At 41.5% G+C, this 21,897-nt stretch overlaps 1 protein-coding gene across 3 annotated transcripts in view; it reads left to right on the top strand.

Annotated features, from left to right (window-relative positions):
• The first annotated feature begins 2,114 nt into the window (after positions 1-2,114).
• ADAM17 (ADAM metallopeptidase domain 17) overlaps positions 2,115-21,897 on the top strand; it is a 68,141-nt gene continuing 48,358 nt past the window's right edge. The window contains exons 1-3 of one of the 3 annotated variants that reach the window (XM_031654928.1): positions 2,115-2,467; positions 15,116-15,248; positions 21,556-21,686. In XM_031654928.1, the coding sequence (XP_031510788.1) occupies positions 2,371-2,467; positions 15,116-15,248; positions 21,556-21,686 (361 nt within the window). In that variant the 5' untranslated portion in view covers positions 2,115-2,370. Of the gene's footprint in view, positions 2,468-2,500; positions 2,725-15,115; positions 15,249-21,555; positions 21,687-21,897 lie in introns of those variants that run through there. The other 2 variants (XM_003908253.5, XM_031654929.1) reach the window with 2 other exon arrangements.

The raw sequence follows: 21,897 nt of genomic DNA, 5'->3' as shown, positions 1-21,897 counted from the left end.
GCAGTGAGCTGAAATCACGCCACTGCACTCCAGCCTGGCGACAGAGCAAGACTCCATCTCAAAAAAAAAAAAAAAAAGACAAAATAATTAATCTGTCCACTGCCCCCTCTTACCATATTCCTTTGGCTCTTTATCTCCCCCACGTGGTGCTCTTTTATCTTAAAAGTATGCACAATTGATAAATGAAAGATGAACTGCAAATTGGAATAATTTGGGTCCTGATTTGTGAATTGAAAAGATTACCTGAAATTTGGAATGCCCTTGGAAATCTAGGATTTCTGGTTATTCAGGCCAGGCGCGGTGGCTCACGCTTGTAATCCTGGCACTTTGGGAGGTCGAGGTGGGTGGATCACCTAAGGTCAGGAGTTTGAAACCAGCCTGGTCAACATGGTGAATCCTCATCTGTACTAAAAATACAAAAATTAGCCGGGCGTGGTGGCGGGCACCTGTAATCCAGTTGCTTGGGAGGCTGAGACAGGAGAATCGTTTAAAACCAGGAGGTGTTCAATCGCTTGCAATGAGCCGAGATCACACCATTGCACTCCAGCCTGGGTGACAAGAGCGAAACTCCGTCTCAAAACAAAAAATAAATAAAAATAAATAAATAAAAAGGAAAAGAAAAGAAAATGAATCGGGAGCTTTTTTTTTTTTTTTTTCCTAAACGGCATTTACTAACCAGCTAAGTACCTTCTATGAGCAAGGCACTGTACAAGAGCTGTTGGGGATACCAAAATAACAATCTACTATCTACTAAAGTTAAAAGCCGGACAGTATGGTGACTGGATGTTCAGAAAAGAAACCAGATGACATTATTATTGTACACCAAAAAAAGCCCCCCAAAAACCATACTCAACTGTCACATTCTTATGGAATACAATTTTTAAAGATTGTATACAATTTGCATGTGAAATTTTACTTACTTTTTAATTAGGTATGCCACTGAGTATGTTGAATATATTTTATATCTCAGATGTACAGACCAGGTCTGGTTGATTTTAGCCAACAACGTATTGTTGAAAAAGATGCTATTTTACTGCGGCAAACCACCATTAACATAAATTTTAACGACAGTTTTGAGTATTTTATTAGGAATAAGGCTTGAAACTTGAATAGGACTAGTATTTTATTCCTAACAATTTACCATTTCATAATAAAGGCTGTCTCACTCTTAAGTGGAAAACATATTACGTTCTACTTTTATAAACTTTGGTTGAACTAAATAAAACAGCAACATGTACCCAACGTTTTTAGACTTTTATTCAGTCCCATAAACACTAAACTATACAGAGCTAAAATCATGCAAAAGACTGCAAAACAAACTGCCTTGGGAAATTTCCAGTCTAAGTTAAATGGACCAAGTATAGGATTGAATTTTAAGAAGTTGGTGGGAAGATTCCAGCTCTTGTACTCACAGGTAAGGTCCCAGGATTCTATTTGTTGAAATGTCTGCAGACCCACTCCCTACAGCAGGGGCATGGAGCAAATGTGCCTTCAGGAAGTGCTTATTAGTCCCCCCAGAGCCTTTTTCGTGAAAACAGACGGATGGAGGCCTCAGACGACTCTGGCGGTCAGACCCTGAACCAGATGCCTGAGCTGCGCTCAGAAGGCTCGTCTCGCAGGAGCTGGCGAGTGGCGAGGGCTTCGGAGGCTACGTTCGGGGCCTGGGGGTCTCCGTCCGCAGGGCACTCTTTGGCTCGATTCATGTCCCCGCCCTCCCACCTGAGCACACTGGGCAGAGACCCTGCGGCAACGGGCTAGTCGCGCCTCCTCGTCCGCCGTGGGCCGGTCGCTGGGCCTCAGGCCGCTTTTTACAGCTCCTTTAATAAAATGGACAGCAGGGATCCTAACCAGACGTGGGCACCAAGACAAAGGAGGTGGCAGACGCGCCTGAGGGCCTGCTCGCTAGCTCCCGCCTCCCCAATCCGCGGTCACCCGAGGACAAAGGCCAGGCCGGACTGGGTGGAGGTGGGACGTCTACATCTGTGTCCAGTAAGGCGCCAGGCGAGTCCCAGCTGGACGCCACGGGCGGGGCCGAACGCGACAGCCGACCAGAGACCCGCGGTGCCGGCGTGGGGCGTGGCAAGCGGAGCCTCCCGTGATGCCGCGCGGCGGCCGCTTTCCGGCTGTGGGTGGTGCGGGGGAAACAGCAGCGGCCGGAAGCGGGCTGAGCCGGCCTCTGGTAACGCCACCTGCACTTCCGGGGGCGTCGAGCCTGGCGGTAGAATCTTCCCAGTAGGCGGCGCGGGAGGAAAAAGAGGTTTGAGGGGCCGGGCCGGGCGGATCCCGTCCTCCCCCGATGTGAGCAGTTTTCCGAACCCCCGTCAGGCGAAGGCTGCCCAGAGAGGTGGAGCCGGTAGCCGGGCCGGGAACATGAGGCAGTCTCTCCTATTCCTGACCAGCGTGGTTCCTTTCGTGCTGGCGCCGCGACCTCCGGACGACCCGAGCTTCGGCCCCCACCAGAGACTCGGTAAAGACCCAGGGGAGTTGGCTTAGGCGGCTCCTGGAGCGCTCGTTGGAGGGAAGAGCAGGGGAGCTGGGTCTATCAGGTGTTTGGGGGCGGGGTATTGGCGACGGTGGCGCGTCCCTACGCTTTCAGTGTAGAAGGGGGTGTGGCTCTCAGAGTTTGGGGAAAGATAAAGGAGATGGGCCTATCTCTGAGTGGGAAAGGGCTACTGGACGGGCTCCATGTAGTGACTGAGCGCCTGAGAGGGGTTTGCTCCCTAGGTTTGTGTTTGGGGAGGGTGTTGGGAAAGCGGTAAGGAGTGGGGCGGCTGGTTCTTGTTTGGAGAGGGAGATGTGGTCAGGGTTCCTGCCTTAGTAAGGAACAAATCTAGTGTTGTGTGTTTCTACCAGGGGCAGAAAGGAAGGGCCCAAAGCTCCAGAATTCTTCCTGGTCCTCTAAGGAGGGAACTAGAATTTCTGCCGTAGGAAGTACTTATGCAGTAATCTCGTTGGGAGGCGGAGACTGGAGTTGGAGTCTTAAGAGTTGTGTTTTTGCGAACATCCTAAGCACGTTCTTGGTTATTTCAATTGTAGCTTATTGGAGGTGCTTGGGAGATGGGGGAAGGCGGAAACCTGCTAAGCCAACTCGTGATGCTGCCACTGTGAACGCTTTCCTTGCACTTTTAAACAAATAAATTATCAGGAATGACGAGTTTGATCAGTTTAGAGGCTAGAAAGTAGAGGGTTCCTATTTCATTAGATTTTCCAGAGAGATTGGATTTTAAGGATGGACATGCATTAAGGGGTCTGAACTTTGGTGGAAGTAAGTTTGCATGAACTTTTAGTGTATTTTAAGATCCTTTTATCTTTCAAAAATTGACATGTAAGACACTTTGATTAGTAGTAATAAAGTGTGAAATAATGTTTTCCCAGTGTGTGAAATTGTAGGCTTGCATGGTTGTACTGGTCCCCAAATTTCACCATGATACCATGTGTAGTATTTTTTTCTTTGTATTTAGTGGACAGAAATTGTAATGGATTGATATGGATATTAAAGGTGTTGAGAGTGTTATCACTTGTACAGCTACCTTATGATTATTTCCGATTGAAATGGATTACAAGTGACTCGTGAAAGGCAAGGGATCTAGTTAGGAAGTGCTGAGAAGTGGTAAGTCAGTACAGATTGAAGGACATTTTGAAGTAGGGTTGTGGTTAGGATGGAGGGATAGGGTAAGGGTCTTCATTTTAAGGATAAATGTTAGTAAAAAGAATAAATGTCTATTTTGAGATATTAAAATTATATTTGCACCACCCTGACACAACTGTTTCACTTGCGTTATTAATCTGTTGTTCGCATGACTCCTCAGGAAGCATACAGTTTAAAGAAAAACATTACTTTCTAGATCAATTCATAACATTTGCAGATCGTAAGGTTTTTTTAGACCTCTCCCCTTCCAAGACAGAGTCTTGCTCTGTTGCCCAGGCTGAAGTGCAGTGGCAGGATCTCAGCTCACTGCAACATCTGCCTCCTAGGTTCAAGCAGTTCTTCTGCCTCAGCCTCCTAAGTAACTGGGATTACAGGCATGTGCCACCATGCCCGGCTAATTTTTGTATTTTTAGTAGAGACGGGGTTTCACCATGTTGGCTTGGCTGGTCTCGAACTCTTGACCTCCTGATCCGCCTGCTTGGGCCCCCCGAGTGCTGGGATTACAGGTGCGAGCCACTGCTCCTGGCCCATATGTTTTTTATTTGCAAAGTGCAGAAGAATACATAGACTTTCCTTTTTTTTTTTTAAACGAAGTGTTTGAAGAACACATACTGTCTGCTAAGTATTATATGTGCCATTGGAAATACAAAGATCAGACGTTATCCATCTTCAAATGGTTGTGGCATAGTGAAATAGACATCCGTTTAGGACATTTCTAAAACAGCAAAGAGGAAAGTGCTAGAGTACATAATAGCAAGTATTATCACCAAGGGCCACTGGACCCAGCCTAGGAAGGTTAGTGAAGACTTCCTGGAGGAGGTGATACTTGAGCCCAGACTTTAAGGTTAAGTAGATGAAGAGGGAAAATAAGGGCACTCCTGATGGTGGAACTTAGAGACTATTAGGACTTAGAGACTGATATGAACCTTAGAGATCAAGTCTAGTTTTCAAATAAAGGAGGAAGAAAAGTGAGTCTCAGGAAGGTGCTGTCAGTTGTCAGGTTCACTCAGTGATGAACATAGGCCTTGTGGGTATTTTTCTTTTGAAGAATGACTTTTTTTTTTTCAGTTTGTTTGACAGCTTACAATATAATTTGTTGCTTAACTTAACCCCCCCACCATTAGATTGAGTTGGTCAAGACTAGCAAATAGTTTCATAGTTGAAAAGCATGGTTTATTATTTATTTTTTGTGTTTATTGTCCTACAAATGTTACTATACTGCAGTACTAAATATTGATTAGGCATATGACAACATTTTTCTGAAAGGCAAAAAATACATAATAAATTGAAGCATGGCTTTTAGAGTACTCTATGGGTCACCAAAAATGATTTCAATTGAACTGTTATGAATTGCATAATTTAGGAAACTTATGAGTCATAAGAGCTTAGTCATGATGATATCTTGTTGAAGTTGCAGCTGGGGTGTATAAGTCTCACTTTGATTTCAAAATTGTTTTCCCTTTGTGTTACTTTTAATAAAAGAGGATGTAGTGGGTGGGAGGAAAAAATACAGGTCACCATGAGGGATAAGAAAGTTTGTATCTGAAACATGTATTTTGAAATTTACCTTGAGGTTATTGGCATGGGGATTCTCCATATTGCAGTGCTGATTTCATTATTGACAGCACCATTTTACTCAGTATTTTGACATCTGGCTTTCTCTTTTGATGTTAATTTTGCTTACTGGCTGTATTCCTTTGAAACCTAAATGCTTAACTGCCCTAACTGCTCCAAGGGAGATTTAATGTAACTCTGTTTTATACTAGTCTAAGAGAAAAACCGTATTTCAAGAGTAGAAGGGAGAGGAGTTAAGCAGAGAACTGTGATGGGAAACTGGAGAGATCCTTTTGACTTTCACAGGATTTCCTAGAACATTAAATGTAGATTTCCTCCAAGGCCAACTTTTGTGAGAATATAAATGTGTATAGCTGGAAGTGTAATGTGAAGAAAGTCTGAAAAAGATTGATAGGAAAGGAGGACAGGAATGGGCTTCATTGAGGTAACGGAAGTGAAATGAAGGGCTTTTCATATATGGGTTGAACATCCCTAATCTGAAATGCTCCAAAATTTGGAACTGTTTGAGTGCTGGCATGACACCACACATTACCCCGAACGAACGATTTTTTCACCATATTAATGGTATATTTTTTGCTGTGTAGTACTTATGTGTGAATAGGTATAAGAAAATGATTACTGGCTGGGCGCGGTGGCTCAAGCCTGTAATCCCAGCACTTTGGGAGGCCGAGATGGGTGGATCACGAGGTCAGGAGATCGAGACCATCCTGGCTAACACGGTGAAACCCCGTCTCTACTAAAAAATACAAAAAACTAGCCGGGCGAGGTGGCAGGCGCTTGTAGTCCCAGCTACTCGGGAGGCTGAGGCAGGAGAATGGCATGAACCCAGGAGGCGGAGCTTGCAGTGAGCTGAGATCCGGCCACTGCGCTCCAGCCTGGGCGACAGAGCAAGACTCCGTCTCAAAAAAAAAAATAAAAAATAAAAAAAAATAAAATGATTACTTATTGGTAGCATGTAGAATTAGTCAGGAATGATGGTGATGCCAAACCACAGATTATATATGTGGGTGGCCGAGACAGTGACACCTTTGCTTTCGAATGCTTCATTGTACACAGACTTTTTTTCATGCAAAAAAAGTTACTTAAAAATATTGTTTAGGCCGTACGTGGTGGCTCATGCCTGTAATGCCAGCACTTTGGGAGGCCGAGCTGGGCGGATCATGAGGTCAGGAGATTGAGACCATCCTGGCTAACACTGTGAAACCCTGTCTCTACTACAAATACAAAAAATTATACAAAAAATTAGCCGGGCATGTTGGCAGGCACCTGTAGTCCCAGCTGCTCGGGAGGCTGAGGCAGGAGAATGGCGTGAACCCGGGAGGCGGAACTTGCAGTGAGTGGAGATCGCGCCACTGCACTCCAGCCTGGGTGACAGAGCGAGACTCTGTCTCAAAAAAAGTAAATAAATAAATGAAACATAAATGAATTTTGTATTTAGACTTGGGTCCCATCCCCAAGATACCTCATTATATATATGCAAATATTTTAAAATTTTAAAAATTCTGAAGAATGAAACATTTCTGGTCTCAAGCATTTTGGATAAGGGATGCTCAATCTGTATCTCTTTATTTGCTCCTAAAATCAGCCAAGGAAATGGGCATCTCTCTGTTCCCCCCATTTCCTTTGTTGTTGTTGTTGTTGTTGTTACATGAGTTGTACTGGTTTCACTTCATTTGACAGTGTTCTGCTAATGACTGGATGTGTATCTCTGACCTGGACTCACTCTCTGGAGCTCATATTCAGCTGCTCATTTGGCACTTCAAATATAACATGTCCAAAATTAGTTACCTTTTTTTTTTTTTGAGAAGGAGTCACATTCTGTCACCCAGGCTGGAGTGCAGTGGCACAATCTCGGCTCACTGCAATCTCCACTTCCTAGGTTCAAGTGATTCTCGTGCCTCCCCAAGTAGATGGGATTACAGGCACCGGCCACCACACCTAAGTTTTTTTTGTTGTTGTTGAGAAGGAGTCTTGCTCTGTCGCCCAGGCTGGAGTGCAGTAGTGCGATCTCGGCTCACTGCAAACTCTGCCGCCTGGGTTCACGCCATTCTGCCGCCTCAGCCTCCCAAGTAGCTAGGACTACAGGCACCTGCCACCACGCCCGGCTAATTTTTTTTTTGTATTTTTAGTAGAGACGTGGTTTCACCGTGTTAGCCAGGATGGTCTTGATCTCCTGACTTCGTGATCCGCCCACGTCGGCCCCTCAAAGTGCTGGGATTACAAATGTGAGCCACTGTACCCGGCCTTTTTTGTAGTTTTAGTAGAGACAGGGTTTCACCATGTTGGACAGGCTGGTGTTGAACTCCTGACCTCTGGTGATCCATCTGCCTCAGCCTCCCAACGTGCTGGGATTACAGACGTGAACCACTGCCCTTGCCAGTTACCTATTCTTTTGATTACAAGATTGAGTAGCTGGACACAGTGGCATGTGCCTGTAATCCCAGCACGTTGGGAGGTTGAGGCCGACGGATGACTTGAGACCAGGAGTTTAAGACCAACTTGACCAACGTGGTGAAACCTGTCTCTACTAAAAATACAAAAATTAGCCAGGCGTGGTGGCATGTACCCGTAAGCCCAGCTACTGGGGAGGCTGAGGCAGGAGAATCGCTTGAACCCAGGAGGCGGAGGTTGCAGTGTGCCGAGGTTGAGCCACTGCAATCCTGCCTGGGTGGCAGAGCGAGACTCCATCTCAAAAAAAAAAAAAAAAAAAAAAAAAAAAAAGAATGAGTATCGGATACAGGTTTAGACTGGGACTAGGCAGGGCTGCTGGTAATTGTGGAAGTTGTCTCATTGCCTAACCTGAAACTTGCATCCTGGTTACTTGTCTTGCTGGAGAGCCTTGGCTCAGGTTAAGTCCTGGGTCTGTTGAGGAGCTCATATTCCATCCTCCTTTACTGGTATAAATCCGTAAAATTGTTTAGTTCCCAGGCTCTGGGGTCCCTGGCCTAGCAGAGAGCACTGCTCCCTTTTTCTCATTCCTTAGTCCCAACAACCCGCACCTGACACTTATTACATGTGGCCTGCTTCCCTGTCCTGTGTGTTTGGGGAGTGCTGAAGAGGAAGGCTTCTGTATCTTTAGCACAAACGCAGGAAACACCTCACAGCAGTACTGGGTTTATGTTTTCCATTTCTGATATCAGAAGTAGGAGCATGACACTGATTAGTGTCTTTTTGGGGGAACTTTTTGTACTTCATGCAGCAGAGCAGTGAAGAGTGAGCTGAGTACCTTGGGGTTCTGCAGTACACTTGCAAGTAGTATTTTAGGAAAATGCAATTTGCTGCAAAAATAAAAGAAATTGATATAAAAAATCCACAAGCTGGGCACAGTGGCTCACAACTGTAATCTCAGCATTTTGGAAAGCTAAGGGGGAAGGATCCCTTGAGCCCGGGTGTTTGAGACCAGCCTGGGCAACATGGCAAGACCTTGTCTCTACAAAAAAATAGATACAAAAATTATCCAGGTGTGGTGGCATGTGCCTGTGGTCCCAGCCACCCAGAGGATTGCTCATGCCCAGGAGGTTGAGTCTGCAGTGAGTGGTGATTGTGCCCTGCACTCTAGCTTGGGTAACAGAGTGAGACCCTGTCTCAAAAACAAAACAAAACAAAACCCCACACGTTTCCAGAACCTTCTCATATAGCACTTTATTTACATTGTTCTTAAATACATTTGGGACAGTTATATACATACCGCTATACATATGTGTATATGTGTTGATATACACACAAAATTATATACATAATTTGTTTGTTTTTGAGATGGAGTTTCACTGTTGCCCAGGCTGGAGTGCAGTGGCACGATATCAGCTCACTCACTGCAACCTTTGCCGCCCAGGTTCAAGCGAGTCTCCTGCCTCAACCTCCTGAGTAGCTGGGATTACAGGTGCCTGCCACCACGCCTGGCTAATTTTTGTATTTTTAGTAGAGACTGGGTTTTACCATGTTGGCCAGGCTGGTCTTGAACTCTCAACCTTGTGATCCACCTGTCTTGGCTTCCCAAACTGCTGGGATTTCAGGTGTGAGCCATTGTGCCCTGCCATATACATAATTTTTTAAAGTTTTACGATTAGTTTGAGCTTAAAAATGTCAGCTCTGGGCTTAATGAAGAAAATATGGGTATACTTTATGTCAGTGCATTAAAGTCAGTGGCCACAAAAACTTATCCCAGAGATAAAACAATTCAGACAGAAGTGGGGGAGTGGAAGGTTTATCAGATCTTCTGTAGGCAGCTCCACAGCTACAACCAGAAGGCTAGTTTGTTACAGGCCTGAAAGCCTGGTTTTCTCTTTATTCTTCTTTGAAAAACTTTAGAAGGAACAAAGTATTGGCTACTTTTTACCACTGATGCCAGTGTTAAGAATCTTGTGATAACTCTCCCTGCTGAAAATCACTATATGGCTCATCAGTAACACAACTGCAGACGTGATGACTTAATACAAAGGAAGTCCTATGTAAATGAGCAATGAAATTGCAACTATATATAAGGAACAAAATAGAATATGAAACTCCAGAATCTTTTTTTTTTCATTTCTCTTTCTCCCAAGGCTCTGTCATTCAAAACTCCCGAATCTTTCAGCATTCAGTTGCCTCCTGATATCAGCCCCTCTGTTACTTGTTGTTGTTTTTTTTTTAAAATCACGGTGAGCCACAACCTAGGAGTCTTTTAGTGGTTTCTACTTGGTTTGCTTTGCAGCCTACCAGCAGATTTCCTACATTCCAGTCTTCTTCCCCTCTAGCGCATTTTCCGCACTGCAGTCATTATGAAATTTCTTTCTTTTTCTTTGGGATGGAGTCTCACTGTGTCACCCAGGTTGGAGTGCAGTGGCGTGATCTTGGCTCACTGCAAACTTTACCTCCTGGGTTCAAGTGATTTCTCATGCCTCAGCCTCCCAAGTAGCTGGGATTCTAGGCACCTGCTACCATGCCCACTAATTTTGTATTTTTAGCAGAGACAGGATTTTGCCACGTTGGCCAGGCTGGTCTCTAACTCCTAACCTCAAGTGATCGCCCGCCTCGGCTTTCTCTTTCTCCCTCTTTTTTTTTTTTGGATTTTGAGACAGAATCTGGCCCTGTCGCCTAGGCTGGAGTGCAGTAGCATAATATCAGCTCACTGCAGCCTCTGCCTCCTGAGCTCAAGCCATCCTCCCACCTCAACTTCCTGAGCAGCTGGGACTCCAGGTGTACACCACCATGCCTGGCTAATTTTTGTATTTTATTTTATTTTTGTTTTTGGTAGAGACGGGGCTTTGCTGTGTTGCCCAGGCTTGTCTTGAACTCATGGGCCCAAGCCATCTGCTCACCTTGGCCTCCCAAGGTGCTGGGATGACAGGCATGAGCCACCACAGCTGGCCCATAATGAAATTTTTAACTTAAAGCTATTGCCATTATCCAAAACCCAGAATCCCTGATTTCCTTCCATAGCCCTCCGTGACCTGACCTGTGCCTGACTCTCCAGCCTCACACCTCATCGTATTCTCTCTCTATTGCTCTGCATTGCAGCCTCATTGAGTTGCTTTCACTTCTTTAAGTGTTGTGTTCTATTTTTTTGTGAACTTTACCGTATGTTATGCCCTTGACTTAAAGCCTTTCCTTTCTTTTCCTTCTCTGAGGTACTGCTTCATCCTTTTGGTCTTCAAAACCGTTTCCCTGGGAAAACATCTTTGACTCAGCAGGCAGGGATCATGCTCCTGCTGTGTCTGTGCATAACTTTCTGCAGCTACTTCTGTCTTGGTCTGTGATGTACTTTATAATAATTTTGGTCTTTCCTTCACTGTCACAATACCAGAAATCTATTTCTTTTTCTCTGTGTTGTATCCTTAGTGCCTGAAAGGTAGGAGCTTCTTAATAAATATTCGTTGAATAATCAAGTAAATGGAGTCTGGTGGAAAAGAGAAAAAATAAGTGTAGAATGTGTGTGCAAGAAAGGAGGGGAAGGGGGATGAAAAAGATAACAAAAGCACATAACAAAACAACAAATAGCAAAAACTACAAAAAATAAAAAGCAGATGACAAAAAATAAAAAAGATAACAAAATGATGATTGCTGTGGCAACTTGTAGAAAGTAAGGAAGGTCCTCTCATTCTAGAGAGAAGTGGGCAGCCGTTGTAGTTTTTTAAAGAGAGAATATGGGCTGGACTCGGTGGCTCACGCCTGTAATCCCAGCACTTTAGGAGGCTGAGGCGGGTGGGTCACGAGGTCAAGAGATCAAGACCGTCCTGGCCAACATGGTGAAACCCTGCGCCTACTAAAAATACAAAAATTAACTGGGCATGGTGGCGTGCACCTGTAGTCCCAGCTACTTGGGAGACTGATACAGGGGAATCGCTTGAACCCAGGAAGCAGAGGTTGCAGTAAGCTGAGATCACGCCACTGCATTCCAGCCTGACCACAGAGTGAGACTCCATCTCAAAAAAAAAAAAAAAAAAAAGTATATGGCCAGACACTGAGCTGAGATAGACAAGCATGGCAGTGTCTGGTATTAACTGAAATAAACTCTACTGTAAGAAGCAGGTGGTTTATGCTTAAGTTTATTGAGAGAATTGGATATGGATAAGAGATAAACTCTTGGGAAATGGGGAGAAATATAAATTCTGTTGGAAAGGCTGTAAAAAATTGAGATTACTAATGGTTAGAATTTTGGAAGTGAAGTGCAGTAAAATATTGAGTACCCGAGAGAGGTTACTTGTTAGTGAAAACACAATAGCAGTAGTACGTAGCTACGGTTTGGCTCCAAAGGAAGAACTGTTTTTACTGTAGTTTGTAATGGCTTCAGAATCTCCAATTTGAGATACCCAGTTATTAAAAGAGAATAAATTACAGTTGAAATGCATTAGTTAAGTATTTTAAAGTGCTTTAGCAAGCTACATTTAAAAAGTGCTTATTATAGAAAATATACCCAAAATAACCAATGATGTTACTGTCTTATGCTTATTTTTTCTAGACCTATTTTTATACATAGTTAAGATTATACAATATGAGTATTTCTGAAATCTATGTTTAACATTATAACATATGTATTTTTCCATGTTCATTCATTCATTCATTCATTCATTCTTTCTTTCTTTCTTTTTTTTTTTTTTGAGAGAAGGTCTCATTCTGTCACCCAGGCTGGAGTGCAGTGGTGCAATCTTGGCTCACTGCAGCCTTGACCTCCTGGGCTCAAGCGATCCTCCTGCCTGAACCTTCTGAGTAGCTGAGACTACAAGCACATGCCACCACGCCTGGCTAATTTTATTTTTACTTTTTGAAGAAATGAGGGTCTCACCATATTGCCCAGGCTGGTCTTGAACTCCTTGGGTCAAGCAATTCTCTCACCTTGGCCTCCCAAAGTGCTGGGATTACAGCCGCGAGCCACCGCCCTCAGCCCCATGTTCTTAAAAACCTTTTGTAAACGACATTTAAAATAGTTGCATATTTTTTCCCCATCTTTGGAAGTGTTACAACATCCAACTATTTCACAGTTACTAATTTACCTTCATTCTGGTTTTTGTCCTTGAAAATAAGGCAAGGCTGAATAATGAACATCTTTGTGGCTAAAGTTTTTTTTCTTTACTTTGAGTTGTTTCCTTCCTTTAGCTTAGTTCAGTGGTTTTCTTTTTTCTTTTTCTTTCTTTTTTGAGATGGAGTCTCGCCTTGTTCCCCAGGCTGGAGAGCAGTGGTGCTATCTCGGCTCACTGCAACCTCCACCTCCCAGGTTCAAGCAGTTCTCCTGCCTCAGCCTCTTGAGTAGCTGGGATTACAGGTGTCTGTTGCCACACGCTGCTAATTTTTGTATTTTTAGTAGAGACAAGATTTTGCCATGTTGTCCAGGCTGGTCTTGAACTCCTGACCTCAGGTGATCCACCCGCCTCGGCCTTGCAAGTGCTGGGATTACAAGTGTGAACCACCGCACCCAGCCAATTCAGTGGTTTTCATACTTGAGTGTGTCAGCATCACCTGGAAGCCTTGTTAAACACAGACTATTGGATCTCACTGGGCGAATTTCTGTTTGAGTAGGTCTGAGGGGAGACCTGAGCATTTGCATTTTTAACAAATTCCCAGGTGATGATGCTGCTGCTGGTTTGGGAACTGTGAGAACTACTGGGCTATATTATTGACAATGAAATTACAATGTTGAGGTTAAGTTCCTAAGTCAGTAGGAGTGATTATGATCTTGAATGAAACTGAGTTCATGTACCAACCTGTATCAGGGAAGTTGAAGAACTAAAGGACCATATTGCATTTCAGCACTGAGAATTCGTGCAGTTTGTGAACATGTGAGTGCTGATATGTGCAAGGTTTTTGCCGAGTATTGTGAGGCAAGGATGTTGTAATGAATAAAATATAGCCCTTTTTGGCCCCTTTTATTTTTTTTGAGATGGAGTCTTGCTCCATCGCCAGGCTGCAGTGAAGTAGCGTGATATCGGCTCACTGCAACTTCCGCCTCCCTGGTTCAAGTGATTCCCCTGCCTCAGCCTCCTGAGTAGCTGGGACTACAGGTGCACGCCACCATGCCCGACTAATTTTTTGTATTTTGGTAGAGACCGGTTTTCACCATGTTGGCCAGGATGGTCTCGATCTCGTGACCTTGTGATCCCCCTGCCTTGGCCTCCTAAAGTGCTTGGGATTACAGGCTTGAGCCACCATGCCCAGTCCGGCCTTCCCCCGCCCCCCAGAGATGGAGTCTTGCTCTGTCACTCAGGCTAGAGTGCAGTGGCGCAATCTCAGCTCCCTACAACCTCTGCCTCGCAGGTTCAAGCGATTCTCCTGCCCCAGACTCTCGAGTAACTGGGATTACAGGTGTGCACCACCACACCCGGCTAATTTTGTATTTTTAGTAGAGACAGGGTTTCACCATGTTAGGCTGGTCTGGAACTCCTGGCCTCAGGTGATCCTTGGCCTCCCAAAGTGCTGGGATTACAGGTGTGAGCCACCAGGCACGGCCTCATTTGAGGAAACTTTTGATATCAGAATCTTAGGTTTTTCATTAGCGATTGCCAGATTTCCATATTCCTCTGGAAGGTAAAGGCCTAATTGCTAACATTCTGGAAGCCAGTTAGGGTAGGAGGGTAGGGTATTGGGTAGAGGATAAAAAAGGGGTTTGGGAAATAAGGGGTGGGGTGTCTCTTGGCAGTTGTATGGTTAAATTGAGTTTTTGTTTTATTTATTGATATGTGTTTTTCAGGTACATGAGATATTTTGCTACCTATATACAATGTGTAATGATCAAATCAGGGTGATTGGGATACCCACCATTTGAAACATCTTTTCTGTGTTAGGAATATTACAAGTCTTCTAGCTATTTTGAAGTATACAATAAATTATTAACTATAATTTCTGTACTGTACTATCAAATATTAGAACTTATTAATCAAACTGTATTTTTGTAACCCTAACCACTTTCTCTTCATCTCCACCACTCCCACTTCCCTTCTTAGCCTCTGGTGACCATCATTCTGCTGTGTACCTCCACGAGATCCACTTTTTTAGCTTCCACACATGAGTGAGAGTCTTTCTTTTAAAACTGGTTTTGTGAGCATATTTAACATTAGTAGCAATAAACTTGTATTTTCAGCTGCTGTTTCTATATTTTGAGGACCTTCTAAGTCCACTGGAAGGATTTTGAATACCGTAGTGTCTGCAGTGATATTTGTTGAAAGAAAAGGAAAGCATCAGTGCAGATATTTTTAAACAGTTTTTAAAGAGAATCAAGTCACCCAATTTGTTTTCTAAAAATCCTTCTAATTTTGGAAGAGGCAGTGGAGTTTCTGTTGATAAAAAATGATGTATAGTTTGTACTTGACACTTCCTAATGGATTACATCAGGAAAGATTTATTGTCTGGCACTCTCATTTTAACAATATTACAATTGATTATTAGGTTTAGATGCTAATACCTTTTTTACCTTTATTTCAGAGAAGCTTGATTCTTTGCTCTCAGACTACGATATTCTCTCCTTATCTAATATCCAGCAGCATTCGGTAAGAAAAAGAGATCTACAGACTTCAACACATGTAGAAACACTACTAACTTTTTCAGCTTTGAAAAGGTAATTTGAATTATTCATGGAATAATGTTGGGGCACTGGGGGCTTGGTTTGGCAAAAACAAAAAAGTAAGGGTATCTACTGAAATCTTGGGAAATTATGTTTTAAAGATTTGTAATTAATATAATTACAGTCTGTTATATATACAGTGGTTTTGAAGTATAATGCTTATTCTAAAATTAATACTGGGGCTGGGTGCAGTGGCTCACGCTTGTAATCTGAACACTTTGGGGGGCCAAGACGTGTGGATTGCTCGAGCTCAGGAGTTTGAGACCAGCCTGGGCAACATGGCAAAACTCCGTCTCTACTAAAAGTACAAAAATTAGGCATGGTGGCATATGCCTGTAATCCCAGCTACTTGGGAGGCTGAGGCAGGAGAATCGCTTGAACTGGGGAGGTGGAGGCTGCAGTGCGCCGAGATGGTGCCACTGTACTCCAGACTGGGCAACAGAGTGAGACTCTATCTCAAAAATAAATAAATAAATAAATAAAGTTCATACTGATGAGTATTTTTAAAAAAGTAAATAGGTGTTGCAGAGGTCTTAATGATGGTAATGATGTTTCACAAATTCTAACAGATAATTTTAATTAATTGAATGCTTATAAAACCTTTTGTTTTTGTTGCTACTTTAGAACCATCAGCCATGTGCTAAATATTATCTTTATGTATGAAGAGATAAATATTTTGTTCAGGACTCCACTGCCTGGTGGCAAGCTGGGTCTAGAATTTCATGTTCTATTTATTTACTTTAGTTAGTTTCCAAGATTCTTTAACCTGCTTCATATTAATTTATTTTTAAAGACAGGGTCTTGCCTTGTTGCCCAGGCTGATCTTGAGCTCCTGAACTCAGGTGGTCTTTCCATCTTGGCCTCCCAAAGTGCTGGGATTACAGGTGTGAGCCAACATGCCTGGCCCAAATTTAATGTTCTTTCTACATTGAGTTCTTCTTACTTCTTAGCATAAATTGATTGCTATGTTCTGTTTCAGGAGTGATTTTAATATCATGTGTTGTTTTGCACATTGAAATGTTAGATAATTGCAGGCCTCTTTTTAAAGTCTTTAGGAAGCTTTATTCAGTATCAAAAAACAGACACATGGAGAATATAAATTGACTGAATTATTCTTTATTGGTGTTTTTTTTTTTTGAGAGTCTTGCTCTGTTTTCCAGGCTGGAGTGCAGTGGTGTGATTTTGGCTCACTGCAATGTCTGCCTCCTAGGTTCAAGTGATTCTTGTGCCTCAGCCTCTCAAGTAGCTGGGACTACAGGTGCACACCACCACGCCTGGGTAATTTTTGTATTTTTAGTAGAGACGGAGTTTTACCATGTTGGCCAGGCTGGTCTTGAACTCCTGACCTCAAGTGATCCACCATCTCAGCCTCCCAAAGTGCTGGGATTACAGACATGAGCCACTGCGCCTGGCCATCTTTATTCTTTATATAGGACAAGCCTTCTCAACTGTGTTAAAAAAATAATAGGAATATGTGCATCTGGTTTAAAAAACAAGCCATGGAGTATATACAAAGTTTTTACTTCTAACTCAGTTACACTTCTCAGACCCAGAGGGGTTTCCTGTGTAAACTTCCAGATTTTTAATTTAATTAATTTATTTATTTATTGAGACAGAGTTTTGCTCTTGTCACCTAGACTGGAGTGCAATGGCACGATCTCAGCTCACTGAAGCCTCCGCCTCCCGGGTTCAAGTGGTTCTCCTGCCTCAACCTCCCTAGTAGCTGGGATTACAGGCGCTCACCGCCACGCTCCGCTAATTTTTGTATTTTTAGTAGAGATGAGAGTTCACCATGTTGGCCAGGATGGTCTTGAACTCCTGACCTCAGGTGATCCACCTGCCTCGGGCTCCCAATGTGCTGGGATTACAGGTGTGAGCCGCTGTGCCCGGCCCAAAATATTTTAATGCATATTTTTTGCCTATAGGTCTGTGTGTGTGTGTGTGTGTATAGGTGATATAGATAGCATATTTTACCTCATTTTAAACAGCTGCATAAATATTCCTATTGCATAGAACTGTAACAACATACTGACTAATACACTACAGATGGATAGTGTTTAACCAAAGTGATTTTTTTAATATAACAAACAATGCTCTAGTGAGTATCTTTGTAAGTGTATACCTTGGTGAGGTGTTTTTATAGGATATATTCCTAGAAGGAGAATTATTGGGTCAAGGATATGTATACTATGTTTATTGATATTACTCTTTCCTCCCAAAGAGATTTGACCAATTTATTCTTCCAGCAGCAATATATGAGTTTACCTGTTTCTTGTTATCTTTGCCAATACTAGGTTTATCAGCCTTTAACTTTCACCCCTCTAAAGGGGATGGTATTTTATAGTTGTTTTGATTTTCATTTTGTGTGACATTGAGCATCTTTTTATATATTTGTAAGTAATTTATATTTCTGTAAACTGCCTTTTTATATCTTTTGACTATTTTTCTATTGAATTTGTCTTTCTAACTACTGAATTGTAGCAGTGCTTAGTATATTAAGGAGATTGGTCCATTGTCATATGGTTATTTTAGGCAAATTTTTAATGCAAATTATTTTAATTTTTGCTAGCTATTGTAATTATCCTTAGGTTATTTTTTAATGACTTCTTTCTGTTAGATTTTATGTCAGAATATTACAGTATTGGTTATTAGCTTTCAACTTACACCAAATTTGAGCAGATTGGTAATAGCTACAGTTAATCAGGTGCTTATTTTCTGTAATTTACTGGCACTTTACATAAGTTATCTCTAAAAGTGGTTCCTTTTTTGAAGGAACAACAACAACAAAAAACAAAATTAAGGCTTAGAGAGCTTAGTAACTTGCTCAAAACTACTCAGCTAGTAAATGACAGATACAAGATTTGAACAAAGGTTGGACCCCAAAACTTGTGTTATTTCTGCTATACTGGTGGGGAGTTTGGTGAAGAAGTGGATATAATAGCAAGAGATGAGTAGGAGCAAAGGAAGAGTGAGGAAACTATAAAATGAAAATAATTCGAAGTTTAGCTTTTTGGGTTTCTTTTAAAGTTGAATTTGAGGGGCCTGTAGAATCCCTATTCTAGAGGCAAAAACTTCCATAGCCTTACATATTTCTCTTTCAAATTTGGTAGATGACATTGATTCCTTAAGAAAATATTAAATCGTAGCCACTTGTTATCTTTTCTCTGTGTAAGAAAGCAGGGAAGTATGTAATTTGTTTTACAAAGTTTCCATACGAAATATTTAATGGGAAATTTGTCTAATAGTCTATGGAATTTTATACCAGGTGTTTTAAAATAGGTTATTTCCTTTAATCCCCAAAACCATTCAGTTATTAGGTGATATTAGTTCCATTTGTAGATAAATACTTAGGATTCAAAGATTAAGGCCAAGGTCAGACAGTGAGTAAATGAAGGCAGGACTTAAGCCAAGTTTGTCAGACTCCAAGCCTTTCTTTTCTATCATATTGCGTTATTAAAGTTTAAAACAACAACAAAAACAAACAAAGATAGCTGAAATAATCAGTTTGTTTCAGGGCTGAGTTAACTCTGAAACCACTCAGTACTTGATGGTAAATGAGAAGATTCTGTTTTTCGATAGCAGTGGAAGGCAAAGTAATTTAAACCAAGATCATTGCATTAAATTTGGATGTAACTATTAGAGGTTCAAAAAAGTTGGAAATACTGAGAGGTTGTATGAAGAGTTGAAGTAACTTAAGAAAAAAAGAAACTTATTTAAAATTTGCCTTACAGGTTTCATTTCCTTTTTGTTATAAATCAATACATTATTGATTTTAGATAAATTATTGATTTAGAAAATTATTGATTTAGATAAATCAAGAAATTATTGATTACAGGCTGGGCGAGATGGCTCATTCCTGTAATCCCAGCACTTTGGGAGTCCAAGGTGGATGGATCACGAGGTCAGGACCATCCTGGCTAACACGGTGAAATACAAATAATATAGCTAAAAATACAAATAATTAGCTGGGCGTGGCAGCAGGCACCTGTAGTCGGAGCTACTTGGAAGACTGAGGCAGGAGAATGGCGTGAACCTGAGAGGTAGAGCTTGCAGTGAGCCGAGATTGCGCCACTGCACTCCAGCCTGGGTGACAGAGCAAGACTCCGTCTCAAAAACAAAACAAAACAAAACAAAACAAGAAATTATCTTATTTTTAAATAATGAAAAAGCTGCAGATACTGTTTTGATACTTTTTTTGATGTTGCCTGAATTTTTTTGGAAAAAGTTAAATGTTTCTCCTAAAAGTGAAACATCTCAGATTATTTGAGGAGGTCTAGAACTGATAAAGAAATGAAAGTGATATACCTGACTAAATGGATCATTAAAAATGATTAGGAAAATAATGTTAATTCAAACTGGTTAGCTGGTCTTTAGTTACCGTAAATTCTTAAGTTGAAAGTCAGAAAGAGAAAATGTTAAAGAAATTTGTAAGAAAATGACTTCACATAATTTTGAGAGGATAAAGCAAAAGAAATTTTGACATATTCTGTTGGAAGTTTTGTAACTCAAAAGCTAATATTGGAAAATCAAAAAACATGAATTTTATCATTGCTTGGTCTTTATCTTTAGAGCAGATTCTTAATGTAGCAAATGAAAAATGCAATTCCATTGATTTCTTTCTGAAAAGAACATTAAGTAAGATTGCAACTCTTAGCTTTAAAACAAAATAATAAGACATTTATAATAAGTATGCTTTTGAAAGTTCTCAACATAACTGGAGGGAAAAATCATAACTGAGAATGTGTGGGAAGATATGTTTTAGGATAGCAGAAGAAAATGTTCCAAGGATTTATGAAATAATGTTCTATTGTTGTCTTTTCCCTTTGACCATTAAAAAACCACAAGCAAACTAAAATTACCTTGTTATGCTCAAAAAGTTAAAAATATTTGTTGCCATGGAGATAGTCCCAGTCTAGATTTCTTTCCGGTAGTTTAAAGACTTTTGCAATCCCATGGGGAAGTAATATATTTTCAGTACCACAGCTGACAAAATTTGTTTCTGTGGGTGAGATGAATAATATACCTTTTTTTGTCTTTGGTGTTCATGGACACACTGAAAAGCTATAAATAATAATTGAGAAAGTCTTGCTCACCACTCCTAGTTCATGTAAGGACCTAAAGTCATAGAAAACAAAAAGAATGGTAAGCCAATTAAAGAAACTGGACTGAAACTCATAGAAAACAAAAAGAATAGTAAGCCCACTAAAGAACTGGAATGTGTACCTCCCCTCCCCTCCCCTCCCTTCCCCTCCCCTCCCCTCTCCTCCCCTCTCCTCCTGGTGCTGATGGAGTTTATATTCTAACTTCTGTCTTGGATACCTCATATTTATTTTCCTAACGGTAATTGTGGATTACTGTTTTGCGGGATATGTGGTTTTGAGGAGGAAAAAAGTATGAGTACTTTTTTTGTTTTTTGCGACAGAGTCTTGCAGTGGCAGGATCTCCGCTCACTGCAAGCTCCGCCTCCTGGGTTCACGCCATTCTCCTGCCTCAGCCTCCCAAGTAGCTGGGATTGCAGGCAACCGCCACCACACCTGGCTAATTTGTTGTGTTTTTAGTAGAGATGGGGTTTCACCATGTTAGCCAGGATGGTCTCAATCTCCTGACCTCGTGATCCACCCAGCTTGGCCTCCCGAAGTGCTGGGATTACAGGCCTGAGCCACTGCGCGAGGCCGCATGAGTGCTTTTAAATATAGAAAGCAGCATTTATTAATTTTAAACAGCAATAAGAATTTTCTCATAGTCCACCCAGCTTGATAGTTAGAGACAGCATAATACAGGGTTTTGAAATAAACCAGGCTTATTTCCCAGTTTCACCATTTACTAGCTGTGTAACTTTGAGTAGGTTGATTAGCTTCCAAGCCTCAATTTGTACTTGTGTGAAGTGGAGGTAATAGATGCATAGTACCTAACACCAAGTAGGTGTTCAATAAATAGTGTATAATTGGATTAGTTTTTAATAATACTTTTTTTAGATAATCAGGATTCCAACTTAACTATTCAGTCGTGTGTATTTCTTTATTCTTCAGTGTTTTCCAGGAGACATGAATGTGTAAGTTCTTTGAATATGTTTTCCCTAGTGTGAGTTTATTTTGGTCTGCTGTTTTTATAGCTAAATAAATTAGTCTGTTTGTCTTTATAGGAGATATATTGCTCTAAGTACCTAATAAGACTTTAGTTGTAACTTGCATAGTGTCTTATTAATGTCAACGCTTCTGGCTTTTTAAGAAAGTTTAATTATATGAAAATGAGACTTATAATTTGTGTGCTTAGAGTAAAATATGAATGCATTTTTCTTTAGGCATTTTAAATTATACCTGACATCAAGTACTGAACGTTTTTCACAAAATTTCAAGGTCGTGGTGGTGGATGGTAAAAATGAAAGCGAGTACACTGTGAAATGGCAGGACTTCTTCACTGGACACGTGGTTGGTTAGTATGGAGCTTGTTGATTTGCCCCTGTGTCTGGTGTGTTAGGTCTCCAAATCTAACTTGATTGCATATTCTTTTCTGGTGCAGGGTAGTGGGGACGGGGTATTGTAGAAATGCTATTCTTTGACTGTTTTCTTTGAGGTATTTAAGTTTAGAAGTGGAAATATTCTAATAGGAGGAAATGAGTATTATCTAAATGTCATACTAACTA

The sequence above is a fragment of the Papio anubis genome, chromosome 14, assembly GCF_008728515.1.
Source record: "Papio anubis isolate 15944 chromosome 14, Panubis1.0, whole genome shotgun sequence".
NCBI lineage: Eukaryota > Metazoa > Chordata > Mammalia > Primates > Cercopithecidae > Papio > Papio anubis.
The sequence above is the reverse complement of the archived record's forward strand: the minus strand, read 5'-3'. Positions and strand labels throughout refer to the sequence as shown.